This window comes from Cetorhinus maximus, chromosome 1 (assembly GCF_964194155.1).
Source record: "Cetorhinus maximus chromosome 1, sCetMax3.hap1.1, whole genome shotgun sequence".
NCBI classification, from domain to species: Eukaryota; Metazoa; Chordata; class Chondrichthyes; order Lamniformes; family Cetorhinidae; genus Cetorhinus; species Cetorhinus maximus.
Genome location: NC_135879.1, coordinates 228,007,991 through 228,031,159, shown reverse-complemented (window position 1 = coordinate 228,031,159; position 23,169 = coordinate 228,007,991). Strand labels below are relative to the sequence as shown.

At 41.9% G+C, this 23,169-nt stretch overlaps 1 protein-coding gene across 1 annotated transcript in view; it reads right to left on the bottom strand.

Annotated features, from left to right (window-relative positions):
• The window catches only part of ctnna2 (catenin (cadherin-associated protein), alpha 2), a 1,502,658-nt gene that overhangs the window by 1,282,860 nt on the left and 196,629 nt on the right, over positions 1 to 23,169 (bottom strand). The window contains exon 7 of the mRNA XM_078554361.1: positions 16,161 to 16,364. Coding sequence (XP_078410487.1) covers positions 16,161 to 16,364 — 204 coding nt within the window. The remainder of the gene's footprint in view (positions 1 to 16,160; positions 16,365 to 23,169) is intronic.

Here is a 23,169-nt window from a genome sequence, read left to right as displayed (position 1 = left end):
CACTAACAAAATGACCCGCAAGGAACATAGTACTGGCTCTAACAGAAACAGAAATACCTGGAAAAACTCAACAGGTCTGGCAGCATCGGCGGAGAGGAGTACAGTTGATGTTTTGAGTCCTCATGACCCTTCAACAGATCTGTTGAAGGGTCATTAAGACTCGAAACGTCAACTGTACTCCTCTCCGCCGATGCTGCCAGACCTGCTGAGTTCTTCCAGGTATTTCTGTTTCTGTTTTTGTTTTGGATTTCCAGCATCCGCAGTTTTTTGTTTTTATCAGTACTGGCTCTGTTCAGATGCAACCCATCCGGCTTGTACAGGTGCCATCTCCCCCATCTAAAGCCCTCCCTTCTGCGCCATCTTTCCAGCCACACACTCATCTGTTTTATCTTCCTTTTTCTGTACCCACTTGCACATGGCACTGGGAATAATCGAAAGGTCACTACTTTAGAGGTCCTGTTTGCTGATTTTCTATCTAGCTCGCTAAATTCCGATTGTAGGACCACATACCCCTTCCTGCCTATGTCGTAAGTACGCATGCGGACCATGACCTCTGGCTGTTGGCCCTCCCCTTCAATAATATCCTGCAGCCGTTCTTTAACATCCTTGACTCTAGTACCAGGGAGATAGCATACCATCCTGGAGTCAATTTGACAGCCGCAGAAGCGCCCGTCTGTTCCCCTATCTAAGAATCCCCTATCAGTTCTATCCTTCCGCTCTTCTTCCTCCCCTCCTGTATAGCTGGCCCACTCGTGGTGCCATTGGCTTGGCTCTTGCTACACTTCTCCAAGGATCCATTGCCCTCCTTGATATCCAGAATGGAAAATCGGTTAGTGAGTGGGACCTCTGGGGACTCCTGCAACTACCTGCCTTTTTCCCTTGGATTGCCTGGCAGTCACCCATTCCCTATCTGCCTGCTTGCCCCTAACTTGCGGTGTGACCACCTCTCTGAGTGTGCTATCCACATAGTTCTCTGCCTCACGGATGCACCTCAGTGACTCCACCCACTGCTCAAGTTCTGAAACGCGGAACTCAAGCTTGTGCAGCCGATGACACTTCCTGTACATGGGCTCGTCTGGGTCACGAGGAGTGTCCATGACTCCCCATATGCCACAGGACAGGCATTCTGCTTGGCTGAGCGGTCCTGCCATGACTTAACTTTAAACTCTTAAATCGCATATTTAGTTAAACTTTAGTTATGTTTACTTGCTTCTTACTTTTAACCTTATTCTTCTACTATTAACCATAAACTGGAGATTAGAAGAAGAAATTCTTTGCCCTTACTCACAGATCAGCTCCCTCTCCTGTGCCAATAAATTCTTAATTTCCCTGTGCTCGTTCAGAAATTTACGTTTCTGTACTCGTGCTCTTTCCAATCTCCCGACTATCTCTCCACTCACGCTTTTGCCTCCCGCACCCTTGCCTTTCAGGTGATAAGCCAAGTACAGAATTATTTTAGGTGACCCTACTTAATAAACCTTACCAAAAGTACACTTCCTACTTTATTCTAAACCTTGAATAGAATAAACCTTAAACACTTACTAGATACTAACCAAACAGCTAGCTTCTTCTCCAACCAAATTGCTTCTTTCCTGTGATGTCACAATTTGTTTTTTAATGAACTAGTTTCAAGTCAAAAATGGGAATTTTGCTGTTGAAAAGAGCCAGTTATGAAGATGGGACATCAATAACTGCAACAAAAAGGATATATGATGAACAGCAAACCTTTAGCCTTTGTTAAAGATGTCGGTTTTAAGCTCTGTCTTAAAGGAAGAGCAAAAGGTGCAGCCAAAGAGGATTCGGCAACTCAAATACAACTGCTAATCGCAAGGTGAGTGCCGTACAAGGTGTACAAGAGGTTGAAAATTGAGGAGCATGGACTTCTTAGTTGTATTGATGTAATATCACTTAAGAGTGATGTCCCATCAAGTAGTACAACATGCAGATGAGTCAGGTACCTGGATGTCATCATGTGACCAAAAGCCACAGCTCCCTGCACTAAGTACCCTAAACAGCAAGATGCATCTCAATGAAAGCAAAATACAGCAGGTGCTCGAAATCTGAAATTAAAAAAAATGCTGCAAAATCTCAACAGGTCTGGCAGCATCTGTGGGGAGAGAAACAGAGTTAACATTTCAAGTCTGTATGCCTCTTCTTCAGAGCTAAAGTGTCTAGAGATTAGCTCTATTGCTTGTACTGATTTAGCTCAAAATAAACCCCACCAGAGATCCCCCAAGCAAACGGAATCCACGTACCTCATTTGTGTTACATATAGATAGTACAAGGATATCACTACATGGTGTGCAGCGGTGACTGTTCTCTTTGAAGTGAAAAAGCAGAATGCAAGTTTGAAGACCAAGTGGAGGAACAACAGACAAGCTTAAAAAGCACTTCAAAAACAACCATGGTACAGAAAACAGGCAAAAAACAAGCACTGAAAACAGAAGAAACAAAGCTTACTTACTTCACAAACTGTGAGTACCTTCAGGCTGGGCAAGTCTGGGCAGGCAGCCAGCTGCCTCAGGATCACGCTACTTAAAGTAAAGGGAATTGGAACAGAGCTGAGGATACAGAGTTAATTACAAAACAAAAAATAGAAAAGGCACACTAAATACAGTGCTGAAGACCAGCAAGGAGTGCAGAAAGTAAATTTGTAAGGCAAGAGAAAAAGCAAAAAGCAGAGAGTATGACAGGAGCTCTGTTAGAGGCACATAAAACGTTCCTGCATCTCAATGGTGTCTAAAATGGCAAAGGAACAGAAGAACCTTCCTGCATTCCAAAAGTGTCTGAAAAAAACTAAAGAACAGCAGAAAAATGGATACCAAACCCCCCCGGCATTAACTGGAAGGCCACTGATGTCCTATCCAAATTCAAACTTTTTAAACAAAGAATGCAGCTATGCTTCATAGACCAAGCTGCATTGAAAATACTGATAGCAATTGGGACACGGGGTTACACAGAGTCAATACATATGGTTTATCTGAAGAGGACTAGAAGGATCCCACAAAGATATGGAAAACGCTAGAGAATCAGCTTCGGCTAAGAGTAAATTTTAGAATTCATCAGCTAGAATTGATGTCCCACAGGCAACAGTCATAGCAATCAACAGACCAATTTGTCAGCAAATGCTGTAGCAAGGGCAACAAATGTGACTTTTCAAAGGACAAATTGTCACAGCAAATAACAGAGTTAATGATTGCCTCAGCTCCTATCAAAGCATTCCAGAAGACCTCTTGGGGAAAATGTCACAGCATAGATGTGCTGCTAGAAGATGGCAGGAAGTACAAAGCCATTGTAGCCAAACAACAGCATCAGCAAGCACTAGGTGAAGCTAACAGTACTGGCATGATAGGGGGCCACAAAAGGCAAGCAAATTCTGTAGCAAATGCGATTTGTCGTACCTGTTAAGGCACAGCGGATGGTAAATGCCGAGCTGCTCAAATCCCAGAGGGAAACTTGAAACAGCTGCCACAACTGTTTTGCAATTTGTATTTTATTTTGAGATGCATACTTTTAATTCAGTAGTAAGGAGTCCACTGAGACTTTGAGGTCTTTAGAAAATTAAATTAAACATTTATTAATAAAATAAACGATTTTAAGCACATACATAGGTCTACACATTACTATGATAACTCTTAGCTCCCCTAATTAATCTGACTCCCAGTTACACCTCTGTTAAGGCAACAGTAAACAAAATATAAGTAAACAGACCCAGGCAAAGCACACAATACCCTGGACAGTGATATTCAAAGTGAGTTCTCTTAGCTTCGGTTCCTGTAGACAGCAACTTGATGCACATAGGTTGGAGGCTTGTCACACGTGTTAGATTTTAGAATGCCTTCTCCTTACACAAAACTTCAACTCCTTTATACATGTTTCACCCTTTTTAATTTAAATTCCATTTTTCCAATATGTCTTTGCAACTTTACTTTTCTAATAATATGAGTACTGTAAAGATTTATACTATCAGTAACCTTTGGGAAAAACAAACACTGTTTGGCTTAGCCTGATGGTTAGGTGTAACATCTCATCATCTCTTTGAAATTAAAACTATTCTGGTTTACCTAAAAATGCAAATGTTCCTCACACCTCACATTCTAAAACTTCAACCATGTTTATGTATTTAGCATTTCAAACCTAACTTTGGTTTTGATGACTCAAAAGCTCAAGACCATCTGTCTTTAATTCAATTAAATCCCACACAAACACACCTACACAGAAACTAATCCAAGCACCACTAATAACCTACCTTTACAATAAAACACAATAATATTATGCAAATTATTATATTTTCATGACACGCACAGAAAGCTGCCCTGCATTCCAAGATCTGTGCAAGTCACGTGATGTTAAAGGACACTGGGTGCAACTTATCATGCTGCTGCGCCCGTCTTCTGTTTATTTGTGTCCTATTGTGTCCTCTGGCTGCATCGAAAGGATGTTTCCTCTTGTGCGTGAATCCAGAACTAGGGGGCACTGTTTCAAAATTAGGAATCATCCTTTTAGGGCAGAGATGAGGAGAATTTTTTTCTGAGGGTTGTGCGACTTTGTAATTCTCTGCCTCAGAAGGTGGTGGAGGTGGGGTCATTGAATATTTTTAAGGTACAGGTGGATTGATTCCCTTGCCTAACAAGAATCTAAGGTTACTGGGGTTAGATGGGAATGTGAAAATCGAAACACAAGAGGATCAGCCATGATCTTATTGAATGGCGGAGCAGGCTCGAGGGGCTGAACAGTCTACTCCTGTTCCTATTTCTTTTGTTCTTTATATTCTAAATCCTGAGGAACATGGGCCTGGGCCATTGGAAATCAATGGTACAACCCACACATGCTAAATTGATTGCATAAATGGGGTCACCAATCAATGCATTGGTACACTAACAATGCAATGCAGCTACAGCAATTCAGCCTGGAAACCACTATTTTACCAGGTAGCCATGAGTGGACCAGCTGTGGCAGGACGACCACCATGTACAGATCTCAACATTGTGATGATCCACTAGATCACCAAGATACCAACGGTAGCAGAAGAGAACAAGAACACTCGCATTGAGCGCCAGGAGCTACAAGAATTGTACCCGAACAGGTTCAACACCATAGGAAGTTTCAAAGATGATGCTGTACTGTACCTCAGAGAAGGCGCAATTCCATCAACCAACCCTCCCAGGAAGTGCAGCGTTCACATACACGAAAATCTCAAGTGTAAGCTGGATGACATGGCATTATCCACCATGTGCATCACCACACAGACTAGAGTAGTTCAATGGGGTGCCTTCTAAAGGAGGATGTTGCAATCAGGGTACATCTAGACCCGAGACGTCTAAAACTCTCCCTAAAGAGATGCACACAAGATTCCAACACCGGAGGAACTTAATACCAGGTTCACAGGAGCTAAATTCTTCTCCAAGCTGTATACAAAACTTGGGTATTGCTCGGTCCACTTAGAAAAGGAATCTCAGGAGTCACTACCTTCAGAACACCATTTGGAAGATATTGCTTCCAGAGACTGCCTTTCGGCTCATCTGCCAGTCAAGATCTGTTCCAGCAGCATATAGACAGAATCACAGAAAGCGTGCCTAGATTCATATGCATTGCTGATGGTTTTGCCCATTAACATTATCAAAGAAGAGCATGATCAAAATCTTCACTCTCAGATGGCAGTAGCTCACTGTGACGGACTTGTCTTCAACAGCAGGAAGTGCCAGGTGAATGTGAGTCAGATAAATTTCTTTGGCTCTATCTATTCAGGTTGTGGAATCTATCCTGATCCAGGCAAGGTCGAAGATGTCAGGCATATGCCTAGCCCACAGGACAAGAGACTACAGAGATGCCTTGGATTTTCAACTTCTTGGCACCATACATTCCAAACTTTTCCGACAAAGCATCGTCATTGAAAGAGCTACTGAAGAAAGATGTACCATGTGTGTGGCAGGAGGAGCACCAACATATGTTCGAGTCTCTCAAACAATTATTGTCAGCAGATACCTGCACCCTATATTACTATGATCCAAAGAAGGTGACAATCCTGGAAGTCGACGCCTCGCAAAAAGTATTAGGACCGTGCATCATGCAAGGTGGCAAACCGGTGGCAATCGAATCCAAAAGCCTATCTCAAGCACAATCCAATTACTCCAACACAGAGCGTGAGACACTCACTCTGGCATTTGAGATCACAAGATTCCACACTCACCTGTTCAGTAAGCAGTTCACTCTTGTAACCAATCACAAGGCGCTGGAGATGATCTGGCACAAACTAATGGCACCACCTCAACTTCAACGACTCCTCGTAAAAGTACAGGGATATGACTTCGGCATCTGCTGCAAACCTGGTACCAAAATGGTCACCTTGGACACGCTGAGCTGATTGCCAAATCTGATCAAGAATACAAACATTTCATTGGATCTACAAGTAGACAGCGTGGACATTGAGGTAGAAATGTGCTCAAAGTCGATTCACTGCATTTTGGTCAGCACAAGTGCAATCAACTTCAATCAGAAACAGCCAACGACCCGCGACTGAAGGCACTGTGGAAAGCTGTCATAGAAGGATGGCCCGACACGATAAGTGATGTTTCTGGCTCTCCAGGGATGAACCCTGTATATTGAAGGGCATAATTTTCAAAGGGAATAAGTACTTCTGACTGAAATGCACCAATATATTGTCACAACTACACCAAGGATATATGGGCATATAGCAGACGAGATGACTGGCATATGATATGGTCTATTGGCCAAGGATTAATAGAGACATTGAGAAGTTAGTGAGGATGTGCGGCGCATGCCAGAACCACCAGCCAGGGCAATGTAAAGAACCTCTACACCCTCACGAAGTTCTATCAGTTCCTTGATCCAAAATTACCAATCTATTTACAGTAAATAGAGACAACTTTATATGAGTCACCGATTACTTCTCCAAATTTCCAATAGTCAGACAGGCAACTGCATCCGTGGCACACACACTGGATGCAATATTCAGACTGTTCAGTGCACCTAATGAAATCATTTTGGACAATGGACACAGTATACGGGCATACCTTTCAGTGGCGTGTGCGCCAAATGGGGCGTGAACCATGCAACATCCTCACCACACTACCCCCAGTCTAACGGCCTCGACAAGCAGATGGTCCACACTGTCCAATCAATTATCCTGAAGTATAGAACAACAAAATAAGAATTTTGTGCAGCATGTTGCACCTCCAAGCTTGCAACCTCTTGATGTGGATTTACCATTGCCAGCATAAATCATGTTTGGAAGGCAAGTGAGAATGATCCTGCCAAGCCATCACCTATCCAAATTCTCCAAGAAGCAGGATGCACTTCTCAAAAAACAAGATGATGAAGATGATACATGGCCAGCATGCATGTGCAGAACTACCTCAGCTACACGTAGGACAATAGGTCAGAGTCACACACCCCACGATGGGAACACAATTACCTGCAGAGGTATCCAAAATGTGCAGTAAGCACAGATCTTATGAAGCCACAACATGCGATAGAGCAACAGTGAGGAGGAACAAAAGCCAGCTAAGAGAAAGGCACAACATGCCATTTGTGCACAGAAAACATGAAAGAATACACCCATATGACAATGGGATGGAACATCAAGAAATCAAGACTAACACACCGACAACACTCCTGTGAATCAAGAACAGCAAAGGGCGAAGCCCACATCTCCAGAAGATTGCACCGTAACAAGATCCGGAAGAGGTGTCAAACCACCAAAACAACATATGGACTCCTAGCTTCCAAACTCGTAAATTTTACAGTCATTATTTAAGTAAAGTTTACAATCCCTATTTCTGTATAACTAAGTTTGCCATTACTCAGTGTCTCATTTGTAATGTATGAGATTTATCTCTGGGGGAAAAAAAGGGATGTTGTAATATTACTTTAAGAGTGATGTCCCTTTAAGAAGCTCAACATGCAGACGAGCCAGGTACCTGATGTCTTCATGTGACCAGGAGCCATGATCTCTCTCTGCGCTGTTAAACCCTAAACAACAGAATGTGTCTAGAGATTTTTCTAATGCTTGTACTGATTTAGCTGTAAACAAAACCCACCAGAGATCCCCAAGCAAACAGAATCCAAGTACATCATTTGTGTTACATATAGATAACACAGGGATATCACTTCAGTAGGGTTCATAAAACCCAGCACATTCTCAGAGATGGGCAGTAAAGTGGCTTTCACATCCTAAGAATGAATAATAAAAATAAATATAATTAACAATTCAAAGAATCATACAGTACAGAACGTGGCTAATTGGTCCATTGTGCTTGTGCCGGCTCTTTAAAGTGTGATGTGATTCGTCCCATTCCCCTGCTCAGTCCCAACAGCCCTGAAAAGTCACTGTGGTGAGAACGTTAGAAAATCCAGAATGGGAAAGTGCATTTGTTCATTCTAGTCAATTCTATTGTTTTCATTCTGTAGGTTCATTATGAATAAATTTTCAACTCAGTCCCAAGCATTACATTGAAAAGTTGTTTGTCCTCATTTTACCTTACAACAAAATGTGGATTTCTCTCTCCCTCAACCTGTAAGAAAATTAGTACATAAAGAATGTTAATCTTCCCAGCATTAGTTTACTTTGATGGAGAAAGAGGTGGATGATGATTATTTTATAATCTTCAAATTTTGAGAGTTATTTAGCACAACATGCCAGATTTTTGTTGATGCGCTGAAAGGCTTTAAAACTGTTAACAGTAGATAATAGCTATGCTTTTACACAAAGGGCTTCATTATTTTTGAAAGAAACAAGCATTTTTGCAAAGTGACATAGCAGTAAACGAAAGCTGAAAAAGTTACAATGAATGTGTGCTCGAACAGACTGCATTATCTGACCGATCGCATCTGTTCTAATGATGTCATCTTCCACAATGGTGCTTCTGACATGTATTTTTCCTCAGCCAGAACTCTCAATCATGTCCAGCCCATTTCTCACACTTCTGCTCATACACCCCTTTCCCCTCCCTCTCAGAACCACCATAGGGTATCCCTTGTCCTCATTCTCCACCCCACTCGCCTCCACATTCAAAGGATCATCCTCTGCTATTTCTGCCACCACCAAACATTTTCTCTCCTATCAGTCCACAAGACCTTGGTGCACTCCCAATCACCCCCAACATCTCCTCCCCTTCCCATGGCACATTCCCATGCAAACACAAGAGGAGATTTCATTTAATTTATATCTACTGCGCAAAGGCAGCAATTTCATGAAACTCATTGGGAATGCAAGGTGCCATTGTCATCAGAGAGATGGCAGATCTGTAGGAATCTAATTGGTGGGGTAACCATGGGGCTCTGTGGGCCATCAGCAACAACAGAATTGTACTTAACCACAATCTGTAACATCATGGCCTGACATATCCTCGACTCTATGACTACCAAGCCAGGGGATCAACCCTGGTTCAATGAAGAGTGCAGGAGGGCATGCAAAGAGCTACACCAGGCACACCTAAAATGAGGCGTCAACCTGGTAAAACTACAACTCAGGACTACTTGCGTACCAAACAGCATAAGCAGCACGCCACAGAAAGAAACAGGCAATCCCACAACCAACGGATCAGATCTAAGCTCCACAGTCCTGCCAAATTCAGTGATAGAAACATGGAAAATAGGAGTAGGCTGTTCGGCCCTTTGAGCCTGCTCCGCCATTCATTATGCTCATGGCTGATCATCCAACTCAATAGCCTGCTCCTGCTTTCTCCCCATGTCCTTTGATCCCTTTCGCCCCAAGAGCTATATCTAACTCCACTTTGAAATCATACAATCTTTTGGCCTCAACTACTTTGTGGTAGCGAATTCCACAGGCTCACTACTCTCTGGGTGAAGAAATTTCTCCTCATCCCAGTCCAAAATGGTCTACCCCATATCCTCAGACTGTGACCCCTGGTTCTGGACTCCCCCAACATCGGGAACATCCTTCCTGCATCTACCCTGTCTAGTCCTTTTAGAATTTTATAGGTTTCTATGAGATCCCCCCTCATTCTTCTGAACTCCAGCGAATATAATCCTAACCGATTCAATCGCTCCTCATATGTCAGTCCCGCCATCCCAGGAATCAGTCTGGTAAACCTTTGCTGCACTCCCTCTATAGCAAGAACATCCTTCCTCAGGTAAGGAGGCCAAAACTGCACACAATATTCCAAGTATGGTCTCACCAAGGCCCTGTATAATTGCAGCAAGACATCCCTGCTCCTGTACTCAAATCCTCTGGCTATGAAGGCCAACATACCATTTGTCTTCTTTACCGCCTGCTGCACCTGCATGCTTACCTTCAGCGGCTGGTGTACGAGGACACCCAGGTCTCGTTGCACGTTCCCCTCTCTCAATTTATAGCCATTCAGATAATAATCTGCCTTCCTGTTTTTGCTACCAAAGTGGATAACCTCATATTTATTCACATTATATTGCATCTGCCATGCTCAGCTTGTCCAAATCACACTAAAGCATCTCTGCATCCTCCTCACAGCTCACCCTCCCACCCAGCATTGTGTCATCTGCAAATTTGGAGATATTACATTTAATTCCCTCATCTAAATCATTAATATATATTGTGAATAACTGGGGTCCCAGCACCGATCCCTACAGTATCCCACTAGTCACTGCCTGCCATTCAGAAAAAGACCCATTTATTCCTACTGTTTCCTGTCTGCCAACCGGTTTTCTATCAATCTCAATACACTACCCCCAATCCCATGTGCTTTAATTTTACATGCTAATCGCTTATATGGGACTTTGTCGAAAACCTCCTGAAAGTCCAAATAAATCACATCCACTGGCTCCCCCTCATCAACTCTACTCATTACATCCTCGAAAAATTCCAGTAGATTTGTCAAGCATGATTTCCCTTTCGTAAATCTATACTGACTCTGTCCGATTCTGCCACTGTTTTCCAAGTGCTCAGCTGTTAAATCTTTTATAACGGACTCTAGAATTTTCCCCACTACCAACGTCAGGCTGACTGGTCTATAATTCCCTGTTTTCTCTCTACATTCCTTTTTAAAAAGTGGGGTTACATTAGCTACGCTCCAATCTGTAGGAACTGATCCAGAGCTCATAGAATCTCGGAAGATGACCACCAATGCATCCACTATTTCTAGAGCCACTTCCTTAAGTACTCTGGGATGTAGATTATCAAGCCCTGGGGATTTATCGAACTTCAATTCCATCAATTTCTCCAACACAATTTCCCTACTAATACTGATTACTTTCAGTTCCTCCCTCTCACTAAACCCCATGTTTCCCAACATTTCTAGTATGTTATTTGTGTCCTCCTTTGTGAAGACAGAACCAAAGTATGTATTTAGTTGGTCAGCCATTTATTTGTTCCCCATTATAAATTCCCCTATTTCTGACTGTAAGGGACCTACATTTGTCTTCACCAATCTTTTTCTCTTCACATACCAATACAAACTTTTACAGTCAGTTTTTATGTTCCCCACAAGCTTACTCTCGTATTCTATTTTCCCCTTCTTAATCAATCCCTTGGTCCTCCTTTGCTGAATTCGAAAGTGCTCCCAATCCTCAGGTCTGTTTTCTTTTTCTGGCCAATTTGTATGCCTCTTCCTTGGATCTAATACTATCTCTAATTTCCCTTGTAAAACATGGTTTGGCCACCTTTCCTATTTTACTTTTGCACCAGACAGGAATAAACAATTGTTGCAGTTCACCCATGCGCTCATTGAACGTTTGCCATTGCCTATCCATCGTCATCCCTTTAACTAACATTTCCCAATCCATCATAGCCAACTCGCGTCTCAAACCATTGTAGTTTCTTTTATCAAGATTCAGCACCCGTGTCTCAGAATCAATGACGTCACTCTCCATCTTGATGAAGAATTCTATCATATTATGGTCACTCATCCCCAAGGGGGCTCCCACAGCTAGATTGCCAATTATTCCTTTCTCATTACACAATACCCAGTCTAGGATGGCTTGTTCTCTGGTTGGTTCCTCAACATATTGGTCCAGAAAATCATCCTGTATACACTCCAGGGGTTCAACCTCTACCTCTGTGTAGATACTAATTTGATCATGATTGGTGGTGGACAATGAAACAACTCACTGGAGGAGAAGGCTCCACCAACGTCACCATCCCCAATGATGGTGGAGCCCAGTACATCAGTGCAAAAGATAAGGCTGAAGTATTTGCAACAATCTTCAGCCAGAAGTGCCGAGTGGATGATCCATCTTGGCTTCTCCCCGAGGTTCCCTGCATCACAGATGTCAGACTTCAGCCAACCTGCTTCATTCCACGTGAAGGCACTGGATAATGCAAACGCTATGGGTTCTGACAATATTTCAGCAATAGTACTGAAGACTTGTGCTACAGAACCTGCCGTGCCCCTAGCCAAGCTGTTCCAGTACAGCTACAACACTGACATCGAATCGGCAATGTAAAAAATTGCCCAGGTATATCCTGTACACAAAGCAGAACAAATCCAACCCGGCCAATTACCACTGCATCAGTCTACTCTCAATCATCAGTAAGGTGATGGAAGGGGTCATCAACAGTGCTATCAAGCGGCACTTGCTTAGCAATAACTTACTCACTGACGTTCAATTTGGGTTCCGCCAGGATCATTCAGCGCCTGACCTCATTGCAACCTTGGTTTAATCATGGCCAAAAGAGCTGAACACCAGAAGGTGACATCAAGGCATTATTTGACTGGGAATGGCATCAAGGAGCCCTAGCAAAACTGGCGTCAATGGGAATCGGAAGTAAAACTCTCCGCTGGTTGGATTCATACCTAGCACAAAGGAAGATGGTTGTGGTTGTTGGAGCTCAATCATCTCTGTTCCAGGACGTCACTGCAGGAGTTCCCCAGAGTAGTGTCCTAGACGCAACCACCTTCAGCTGGTTCATCAATGGCCTTCTTTCCATCATAAGGTCAGAAGTCAGGATGCTCGCTGATGACTGCACAATGTTTAGCACCATTCACGGCTCCTCAGGTACTGAAGCAGTCCATGTTCAAACGCAGCAAGACCCAGGCAGTATCCAGGCTTGGCCTGACAAGTGGCAATAACATTCATGCCATACAAGTACCAATGACCATCTCCAAAAAGAGAGAATCTAACCATTGCCCCTCGACATTCAATGGCATTATTATTAAAGAATCCCTCACTATCAACATCCTGCGGTTGCTATTGACCAATAACTGAACTGGACTGGCCATACAAATACTGTGGCTACAACAGCAAGTTAGAGACTAGGAATCCTGTGGCAAGTAACTCACCTCCTGACTTCCCAAAGCCTGTCCACCTGAAGACTGGCATCTGTGATGCCAGGGGTCTCCAGGGGGTCCAAGATGGATCATCCACTTGGCACTTCTGGCTGACGACTGTTGCAAATGCTTCAGCCTTAATCTTTTGCACTGATGTACTGCGCTTCCCATCATGAGGATGGGGACAGGCTTTGGGGAGTCAGGGGATGTGCTACTTGCCACAGAATTCCCAGCCTCTGACCTGCTCTTGTAACCACAGTATTTACATAGCTAGTCTAATTGAGTTTCTGGTCAATGGTAACCCCCCCACCCGCCAGGATATTGATAGTGGGGCATTCAGTGATGGGATAGGCATTGAATGTCAAGTTAGATTCTCTCTTGTTGGAGATGGTCACTGCCCGGAACTTATGTGGCATGAATGTCACGTGCCATTTGTCAGCCCAAGCCCAAATCAGGAGTGTGATGGAGGACTCTCCACTTGCCTGCATAAATGCAGCTCCAACAACACTCAACAAGCTTGACACCATCCAGGACAAAGCAGCCCACTTGATTGGCACCCCATCCACAAACATTCACTCCCTCCACCACTGACGCACAGTGACAGCAGTGCGTACCATCTGCAAGATGCACTGCAGGAACTCATCAAGCCTCCTTAGACAGCACCTTTCAAAACCCACAACCACGACCAACTAGAAGGACAAGGGCAGCAGATGCATGGGAAGACCACAACCTGGAAGTTCCCCTTCAAGCCCCACACCATCCTGACTTGGAAATACCAATGTTCATTCACTGTCACAGAGTCAAAATCATGCAACTCCCTTGTTAACAGCACTGTGAGCATACCTACGCCACATGGACTGCAGAAGTTCAAGAAGGCAGCTCACCACCACCTTCTCAAGGAGAATTAGGGATGGGCAATAAATGCTCGCCTAGCCAACAATGCCCTCATCCCATGAATGAGTAAAAAAACTCTTCCCTGCCACTAATTGCTGGATGATTTAAGTCTGCACATTAAACTCACCGTTAACTTTTCCATAAAATTTTTGGCCAATGATTTCACTGTTAACAGTATTCTGTTTTATTCATTCATGGGACATGGGCATCGCTAGCTCGGCCAGCATTTATTGTCCATCCCTAACTTCCTTTGAGGTGGTATTGGTGAGCCATCTTCTTGAACCACTGCAGTCCATGTGGTAAATTACCTATTACGTGTATTACTTAAACTATAGATCACAACCTATCTTATTAAATATGTTGATTGGTTGAGATGAGGTAAAAAGTGGCAGGCAGCTCCTGTGGAGCATAAATACTGGCATAGGCATGTTCCATCTCATGGGCCCATTTCACTGCTGTAGATACTATGTAAGCAATAAGATACTCAGGAACGCAAGATCAGAAGGTGGTTATTCAGTCCTTCCAGCTTGTTCTGCCATTCAAGAAGATCACTGATATGCAGGTTAACTCTAGTTCCCTGCTTTTGCTTCACATCCCTTGATACCCTTGCCTAACAAAAATCTATCAATCTTAGTCTCGAAAATTCAATCAGAAAACAGTAACTTCAATACTCCACTGGGACTTCACAACTTGCACAACATATTAAACATGGCAAAGATTTAAAATGCAATGATCCGCTTTGCATCCAGATACAAAGACAAAGGAAGTATATCTCATCAATGTTAAATTGGTCAGACAGCTAACAAAGGCTAGCTGTCTGACCAACTGAAAATTATACAAGTAGGTCATCTGATTAATAGGAAACCATGATAGACCTATCACAAGATAACTAGAGAAATAAGCCTCCATGGAAGTATGAATGGAGAATGGAAAATTTCATGATGTACGCTTTTCCAATGTGAAGGAATATTGCCAAATCTAGATGGGTTTTAATTTATACAGAATGTTAGTGCATGCGAAATTGGGCTCAACACAATAAGAGGATGTGGCATGGCCAAAAATATACTGCATTTTTATTTTACTAGTGTGTCTGACTCAGCCATAAAGTACAGTTAACATCTGCATTATTTATTTAGTTCAAGAACATTGATGGAATCCAGTAAAGTCACTGCATCATCATATCCTATATGGGCAAGACATTCTTACTGAACTCTTAATATCTTCCACTATTCCACTTGCACATATGTTACAACTTAAATAATAATGCAATATAGATCTCAATGGACATATATTTTGTGACAGTGTGACAATGTAATTAAATGATTCATTCATGGGCTAAAGAAGAATTCATTAGTACAAGGAACCAATCATTTATATAAGGTTACTTCTGTCGGTCTCCACTCGACATTAATATTCAATAAAATAGGCAAAAGCAAGCGATCGGATATTAAAGAAATGAAATAAGGGGCATACTTTTTCCAAAATTCATTATGGGATCATGTAGGGTTTTCCTTTAACCATAGAATCACAGTATTCAAAAAAATTTGTATTGTAGCTGTAAACACACTAACAATTACTAAATAAAGCTAAATTTCCAAAGTTGCTTCTTATAACCGTGTGGAGCAGAAATTTATTTATTTTTCTGATTATACTGAAGAATTGAAAATACTCTGGACACATCCCATACAATGGAGATTCAATGAAAATTATGAAAAATAGCTGCCTGCAGCAGTGGTCACTTTTCTTAAATTTGTCCCCTTCAATACACCACATCTGGACTACGAGTAATTCTCTATTTTCAAAAAGCACATCCTTAATAACTAACTATTGCATCACTCCTTTAACCACATCTCTTGAAGCCTCTGGGATAAATTTTCTAGTTGTATTATTCATTTCTGTTGCAAATAAATTAGCGTTACTAACTTCAAAACCTTGAAAACCAACTCATGCAATTTTATGTGGAAGCTTGCTCTGAATTTGTATGGAATACAGACATGAAGGATCATAGGCCCCACAGCAAATTGGTTTCATATAACTTACATTATTCATGTATTCAGTGAGAAGATCCTGAAGGGCCTGTCGCACAGCATTACACTCTGCCACAATTCTTTCCCGCCGGTCATCACGTGTACAAGAAGAGTCTGCCATCAGTGCAGCACCACTGATAATGCTCTCCAGCCTTTCCTCGAGAGATGGCCGGTAGCGCTGTTCACTGAAGTGCATAGGATCCAAAATTATCTTATTCTGAAAGATAAAGTATGGAGGAAAGAGAAACAAGTTATTATATATGGAAATTATTACTGCCCTACTTAAACCTGTAATTTGAGATCATTTCCTTCTTCTAGCATATTTGTCATTTACATTTTATCTCTTCATTATATAGTTATTCTAGAAGTGAGACTGCCATCAAACAAGTTTCACCAAAAATTTCATTTCAATTTTGGAATAGAGTAAGAGAACAGATGGTTTAAGAACATACAATACTAGCCCAATGCAATGAAGGCTCACCTTCAATCATATTTAAGAACGAATTTCCATCTCCAAGTGGAAAAGGTCAAATTATTTCCATTTTATCACAAACACTGATTGTTGGGATAAACAGCAACAATTATCAGAATTCTAAAGTAACAATAAATCAATCACAAAATGCTGGAAATGTACCTTCTATTATCATTTGTCCTAACTAGACAAACTATCTTCTCGTTCCAGTGGGACCAAATAGCAAGGATTAGGCTAGAAGATGGACAATCAGGCATGTTTCAAGTGAAGACGGGAGTATGACAAGGTTGTGCAGGGACAAAAACTGGCGGCAAGAACATAAACTTGCTGTACAGTGACGACACGGTGCTACTTGCAGAATCAGATGAGGCCCTACAAACTTTCGTAGATCAAGTAAAATCAACAAGCTTAGAATTTGGATTGAGTATGAATAACAAAGACAAAACAAATGGCAGTCAGAAGGAATATATCCATAGAAACTAGAGTGAAAATTGAAGTGGATGGTATCACACTGGAAAAGTCTTCTCCAAGCATATAAATACTAAAAAGGTAGTAAGAGGCAGGCATGGGGTTGATTAGGAACAAAAAAGGGGATCTTCACGAGTCAGGGGCATGGATGAGATGCCTAGCTTCTGTCTCTACCAAGGTATGAGACATTGCCAAAGTTGCCACCACCTTCTCAAGGGCAATTAGAGATGGGCAATAAATGCTGGCCTAGCCATCGAAGCCCCCATCCCTAGTATGAATAAAAAAGTCATGAAAAAGGATGTAGTTAAGATTCTGGATTGCTAAAGGTTAATAAAGAGGAAGTATTAGAAAGGCTGGCTGTACTTAAAGTTGATCAGTCACCAGGGCCACATGAGATGCTTCCGAGGATGCTGAGAGAAGTAAGGGTAGAAATCAGGGAGGTACTGGCCAGATCTTCCAATCCTCTTTAGATATGCAGGAGGTTTCAGTGCACTGGGTAAATGCAAATGTTGCAATCTTTTTTAAAAAGGGGTCTAAAGATAAAGCTACAGGGCACTCAGTTTAACCTCAGTGATGGGAAAAATTTTAGAAACCTTAATCTGGGACAAAATTAACAGTCACCTAGACAACTGTGTATTAATTAAGGAAAGCATCATGAATTTGTGAAAGAAAAATTGCGTTTACATAACTTGTCAAGTTTGAGGAGCTTAAAAAAAGTCGATAGAGTAATACAATTGGCGTGGAGCACATGGATTTCCAAGAGCCTTTTTGAAAATACCACATATGGCTTGCCAGCAAAACCAAAACCCACGGTAAAAAAAGGACAGTTGCAGCATGGATAGAAAGTTGGCTGAGTAATAGTGAAAGGTTGTTATTTGGACTGGAAGTAGGTATATAGCAGGGTTCCCGAGGGATTGGTACTAGAGCCACTGCTTTCGGTATATATTAATGACCTAGCCTGGACACAACTTCAAAATATGTAAATGACAAAACGTGAACACTAAACTTGGAATTATGATGAACTGTGATAGTGTTAGACCTCAAGATTACATGAAAAGGCTTTTGGAATGGCGTACAGGTGTCAGATGAAACTTAATGAAGAGAAGTGTAAAGTAATACATTTTTATAGGAAGAGCGAGGAGAGGCAGTAAAAGAAAAGGTACAATTCTAAAGGGGTTGCAGGGAACAGAGATCTGGGGCTGTATGTACACAACCCATTAAAGGCAACAGGTCAGGTTAAGAAAGTGGTTTAAAAAAGCATGTGGGATCCTGGGTTTTATAAATAAATAAAGGCAAAGAGTACAAAAGCAAGGAGATATGATAAACCTTTATAAAGCACTGACTGATTTAGCTTCAAGTGGAGTACTGGGCTGAGATGGGACTGGAAATGGATGTGCTGGCAATTTTATGTTGCAGCTGGCATATCGGTCAGCCAGCATGTTCCCCTTTGGCCTATTGTGACCAAGGCGAGTCAGTGGTGGGTAAGTCTCTACTGAGGGCACTCTGGAGTGTTTCAGATGGCATACAGCCACCCCCACCCGAGGCTGAAGCCCATCAGGTAGATGGAGTCTGTCTACCAATGCAGGACGGGGAGCCAGCATTACCTCACCCCACCACAGCTGCGATTGCCTGAGACCCACAGCTGCAGCTGCAGAATATCCTGTTAGAGGTTGCCCCTGCACAATGCTGGTCCAACAATTGTGGCCACATTTTATTTTTAAATATTTAAGTCTTCAAAGGGCCCTCCATCTTGAGGCGTCCTTGTGGTACCCGATCTACTTCAGCAGTTAACCTGTTATAGGTGGGGTTGGCGATGTTCCAGTGCTGGACTCACTCCTATTGACCCACTAGACCCAGGGGCCCACCCATCCACCATCCTTAATTGGATGGGGCTCCTAGAGCCAACATTTGTGGTCCTGACCGGCATTTCACCCCAGCAGCACAATCAGGGCTATGGAGTGAAAATCCTGCCATTCTGTCTAATTCTGGACACCACACTTTGGGAAGGATGTGAAGGCATTGGAGAGGGTGTAGAAGAGATTGGGTGAGGAATTTCAATTCTGTGGATAGACTGGAAACACTGTGGTTGTTCTCCTTGAAGAAAGTCCAGAGAAGATTTGACAGAAGTTTTAAAAATCCAAGAGGTTATGCGATAGAGTGAAATTGTTCCCATTGGCAGAAAGGTCAAGAACCAAAATGACACAGATTTAAGGCGATTGGCAAAAGAACCAAAAAGATGACATTAGGAAATACTTTTTTCAATGCAGTGAGTGATTGTGATCTGAAATGCAGTAACTGAAAGGGTGGTGGAAGCAAATTCAATCATGAGTTTCAAAAGGGAATTGGATAAGCACCTGAAGGGAAAAAATTGCAGGGCAATGGGGAAAGTGATGGGAGTGAGCTGAGCCTAACTGCTCTTGCAAAGAGGCAGCAGAGACTTGACAGGCCAAATGGCCTCCTTTTGTGCTGTCACCATTCTACGCTTCTATATTGCAATCTTATTGTAATCCCAGGGAAGACTGGGAACTTGGGTAATGTCATGGAGCTGTGAGAATGTACATGTAGCCCTTTGTATCAAACAATGAGTTACTCTTAAATGCAGAAACTGTAGGCAAACACAGCAACTAGTTTATGCACAGCTAGATCAAAAAACGTAAAAATGAATAGTTGATAGGGATTTCAAAAGGGAATATCTTACTTGACCAACAATAATTTTCTGAGGCGAGAGAGAGTAGGTAATAGTAATGTAATAGATCTAATCTATCTGTTCTTTCAAAAAGCATTCAAAAGGTGCCCCAAAATAGACCAATGTACATGGTTAGAGAATGCAGAGTCAGAGGACAAATGACAGAGTGGATTGCTAGTATGCTTCAAGACAGAGCAGAGAACGGGGCTATTCAGAGTGGCAGAAGATGGGAAGTGGTGTTCCACAGAAATCAGTGCTGGGATCACTGCTGTTCACAATTTACATTAATGATTTGAAGCTTGAAATCAAAAGCACAATTTCTGAATTTACAGGTGATGCTAAATTGAGGGTGAAAGTTAATACTGAGGAGAACTGCAACAAATTACAGGAGGATATTAATAAACTCGGAGAATGAGCAAATAATTGGCAAATGAAGTTGAACACAGATACATGTGAGGTAGTACATTTCGGTAGGAAGGATTATTATTTGGAAGGCACGAGTTTAGTGGGGTAGAGGAACAAGAGATTTTGCAGTGCCAGTCATTAGAAGTTGCACCACAGGTTAGCAAGGCAATACAAAAAGAAAACCAAACACTAGGCCTACTTCTAGACAGATAGAATGGAGAAGTAGGGAAGTTATGCTAAACCTGTATCTGCTGCTGCTTGGTTAGATCACACTTGAGAATACAGCATGCAGTTCTGGTCACCATATGAAATGGACATAGAGACACTGGAGAGGGTGCAGGGAAGATTTACAAGGATTATGCCAGAAATACATAGATATGCTTTTCATGAAAAGGATCGATACGCTAGATCTCCTTTCCCTTGAAAGAGGAAGGCTGACAGATGACTGGAGGTCTTTAAATTATGAAAGATTTTGATAGAGTGGATTGAGAGAACACATTTCCTCTTGTGGGGGAAGAGCATAACTAGGAGGTAGTCAATATAAGATAATCACCAAGAGATCCAAATTGGGCATTCAGAAGAAAATTCTTTACCCAAAGACAGGTAAGAATATGAAACTTGTTACCACAGGGGCAGTTGAATCGAATAGTATAAATACATTTAAGGGATATGAGGGATATTTAAGGGTAAAGCATATGAGGGAGAAGGGAATAGAGTGTAACAATGATAGATTTAGATGAGAAAAGATGAGAGGAGGCTCAAGGGGAGCATGAACACTGGCATGAACTGGTTGGGCCAGTGGCCGGTGTTACAGACAGGAGGGGGTTTAATTTAAACAGCTCTGATTTCTCCTCTCACTACCGGCCTTAAACAAAAGTGTTTTTTGATTTCCCCCTTTATAAGTGAGGGTGTATTTTTCCCAACCCCTCAGTTTTGGAGTGATCCAATTTTCTATTAATAACCCCACAGCAAACTCAAAATTGATTCTACCCTGAGGGTTAACTTATTTTACACACACTCAAAATGCAGGGAGGGGGTGTCGCTATGTAACCCTGGTACATTCACACTATAAAAGAGGGATAAAGGAAAGAAAGAGGTACAGGGCAAAGGCCACAGACAAAACGGGATTTTTTTCACTGAGTCCAGGATCTAGAATCAAAAGTCCAATGGTGTATTTCTTCAGAGGTTAGCAGGCTGACGCTGATGCAGGGTAATCCAATTTTCCAATAGTGCTGACTTCCACGATCCGTCTTGGTAGTTGGCACTGGAACAAAATTTCAGACTTTCCAGTAGAAAAAAAGTGTGTAGATGAGGACCAGGCAATTTAAACCTGGACAGAACTCCGGTTCTACTGCTGCTTGATTGATGGAAGATGGCAGACTGCCTTTGTTCAGCTCCACAAGGTAATATTACATGTTCTAGCAGCTTTTTTTTGGGGGGTGGGGAGAGGTGTCATGAAACATAACTCCTACTCCTTTCCCTTGGTTTGGACAAAGGATATATATTCCTGGTCTAGATTCTTGAGGTGATTAATGTTTCATCCATTAATAAGTTTAATAGAGATTACAAGGTCTCTTCGTACTTGCAGATATGTCATCTCCATTGGCCAGAGCTCTGCCTTAGAAATGTAAAGAGTTGGTGCATTTCCTTGGAATTTGATTTTTTCAGTTACAGGGGGCATTAGCCCCTCTTTAGAGATAATGAGGTCCCTACTGTTTTTTGAAGGCTAGAAATTCCTTTCGTTAGAGGTGTAGCTAGTCAGCCTTCAGTGTAAAGCCTTTGTCCATTATAAAGTATTTCCTCCAAGTTTTCAGGGCATGACAACGGTTTCTGTGTCTTTTATCCTAGGTAATCTTATGTGAATGAATTGCATGGCAAGCTAATTTGTTTTGGTGGCATTGCTCAGGGAGGAATGTTGACTAATATATTGAAAAAAATCCCTGCTCTTTTAATTATGAAATAGAATTTTTAAACATAATCATTAATCAGTGAAATAACCAGAAAAGACCTCAATTTATTATCTAATCAAAGGACAATATCTCTTAAAATGTAGCACTTGCAGTGCATGGGGTAATCGACCTTGACTGTGTCCTTAAGTCCTCAAGTGCACCTTGAACCAAGGACAAGAGAGCTTCCAATTGAGCCAAGCTGACAGGCTAACAAGTAACATCTCTAAGTCATAAAAATGGAAAATGTCGTAATATTGAAAGAAAACATACTGTGATGTTAACTCCTTTTTTAATACAATTGTTCTTGGTTGGTATCAAGAAGTGTTATGGTAATTTATACAGAAAGCATGACTGATGAAAGTACTATAAAACAAAGTTAATAGAACACCTGTAAAACTATCCTTAGACCTTATATCTGCAGATACAATAGTCAAGTCCTTATTTTTAGGAACCTAACTATACTTAATGCAGTTCCATGCTTGTCAGCATTGCTTCCTTTGTCAAAATGGAGTCAATTCCTACCCATCTATGTATGTAGAGAAAAGATCATTAAGGCTCGTTAACTTTATACTCATATTCTCTCATTCTACAAGAACAATGTAAAGAAGAAATATATTTCACCGAATTGTCATATAGACTCATTGTAAAATGTCTTTCCTTATTATTGGTACCTCAAGGTTTTATTGCTGTATTTTATGCTGAATGCAATCCAATTATGAAGGAAGATGTATTCTTTGTTTATTACTGGTGTCTCTATCAACCTTTACTACTATGGTTTATCCTATAATATGGGCTTAATCTGGTCTTCTTCATCCACTTGGCAATTTGAAACCATAAGCTGCGCCAGAGAGCAGCTGTGAAACAATAATTACAAGTACCCTCCTTCGGCCACTGGCCTCATGGCTATTGCCACATACATGTATCTGACATTAAACAGGAAAGAGCCAAAAAAGCCTTTACATTAGTGTCAGCAAAAGACCATCAACTGTGCTCCCACAATTCTCAGGTGCCTCCCTCCTTCTCAGGTGCTGCTAGCTGCTAT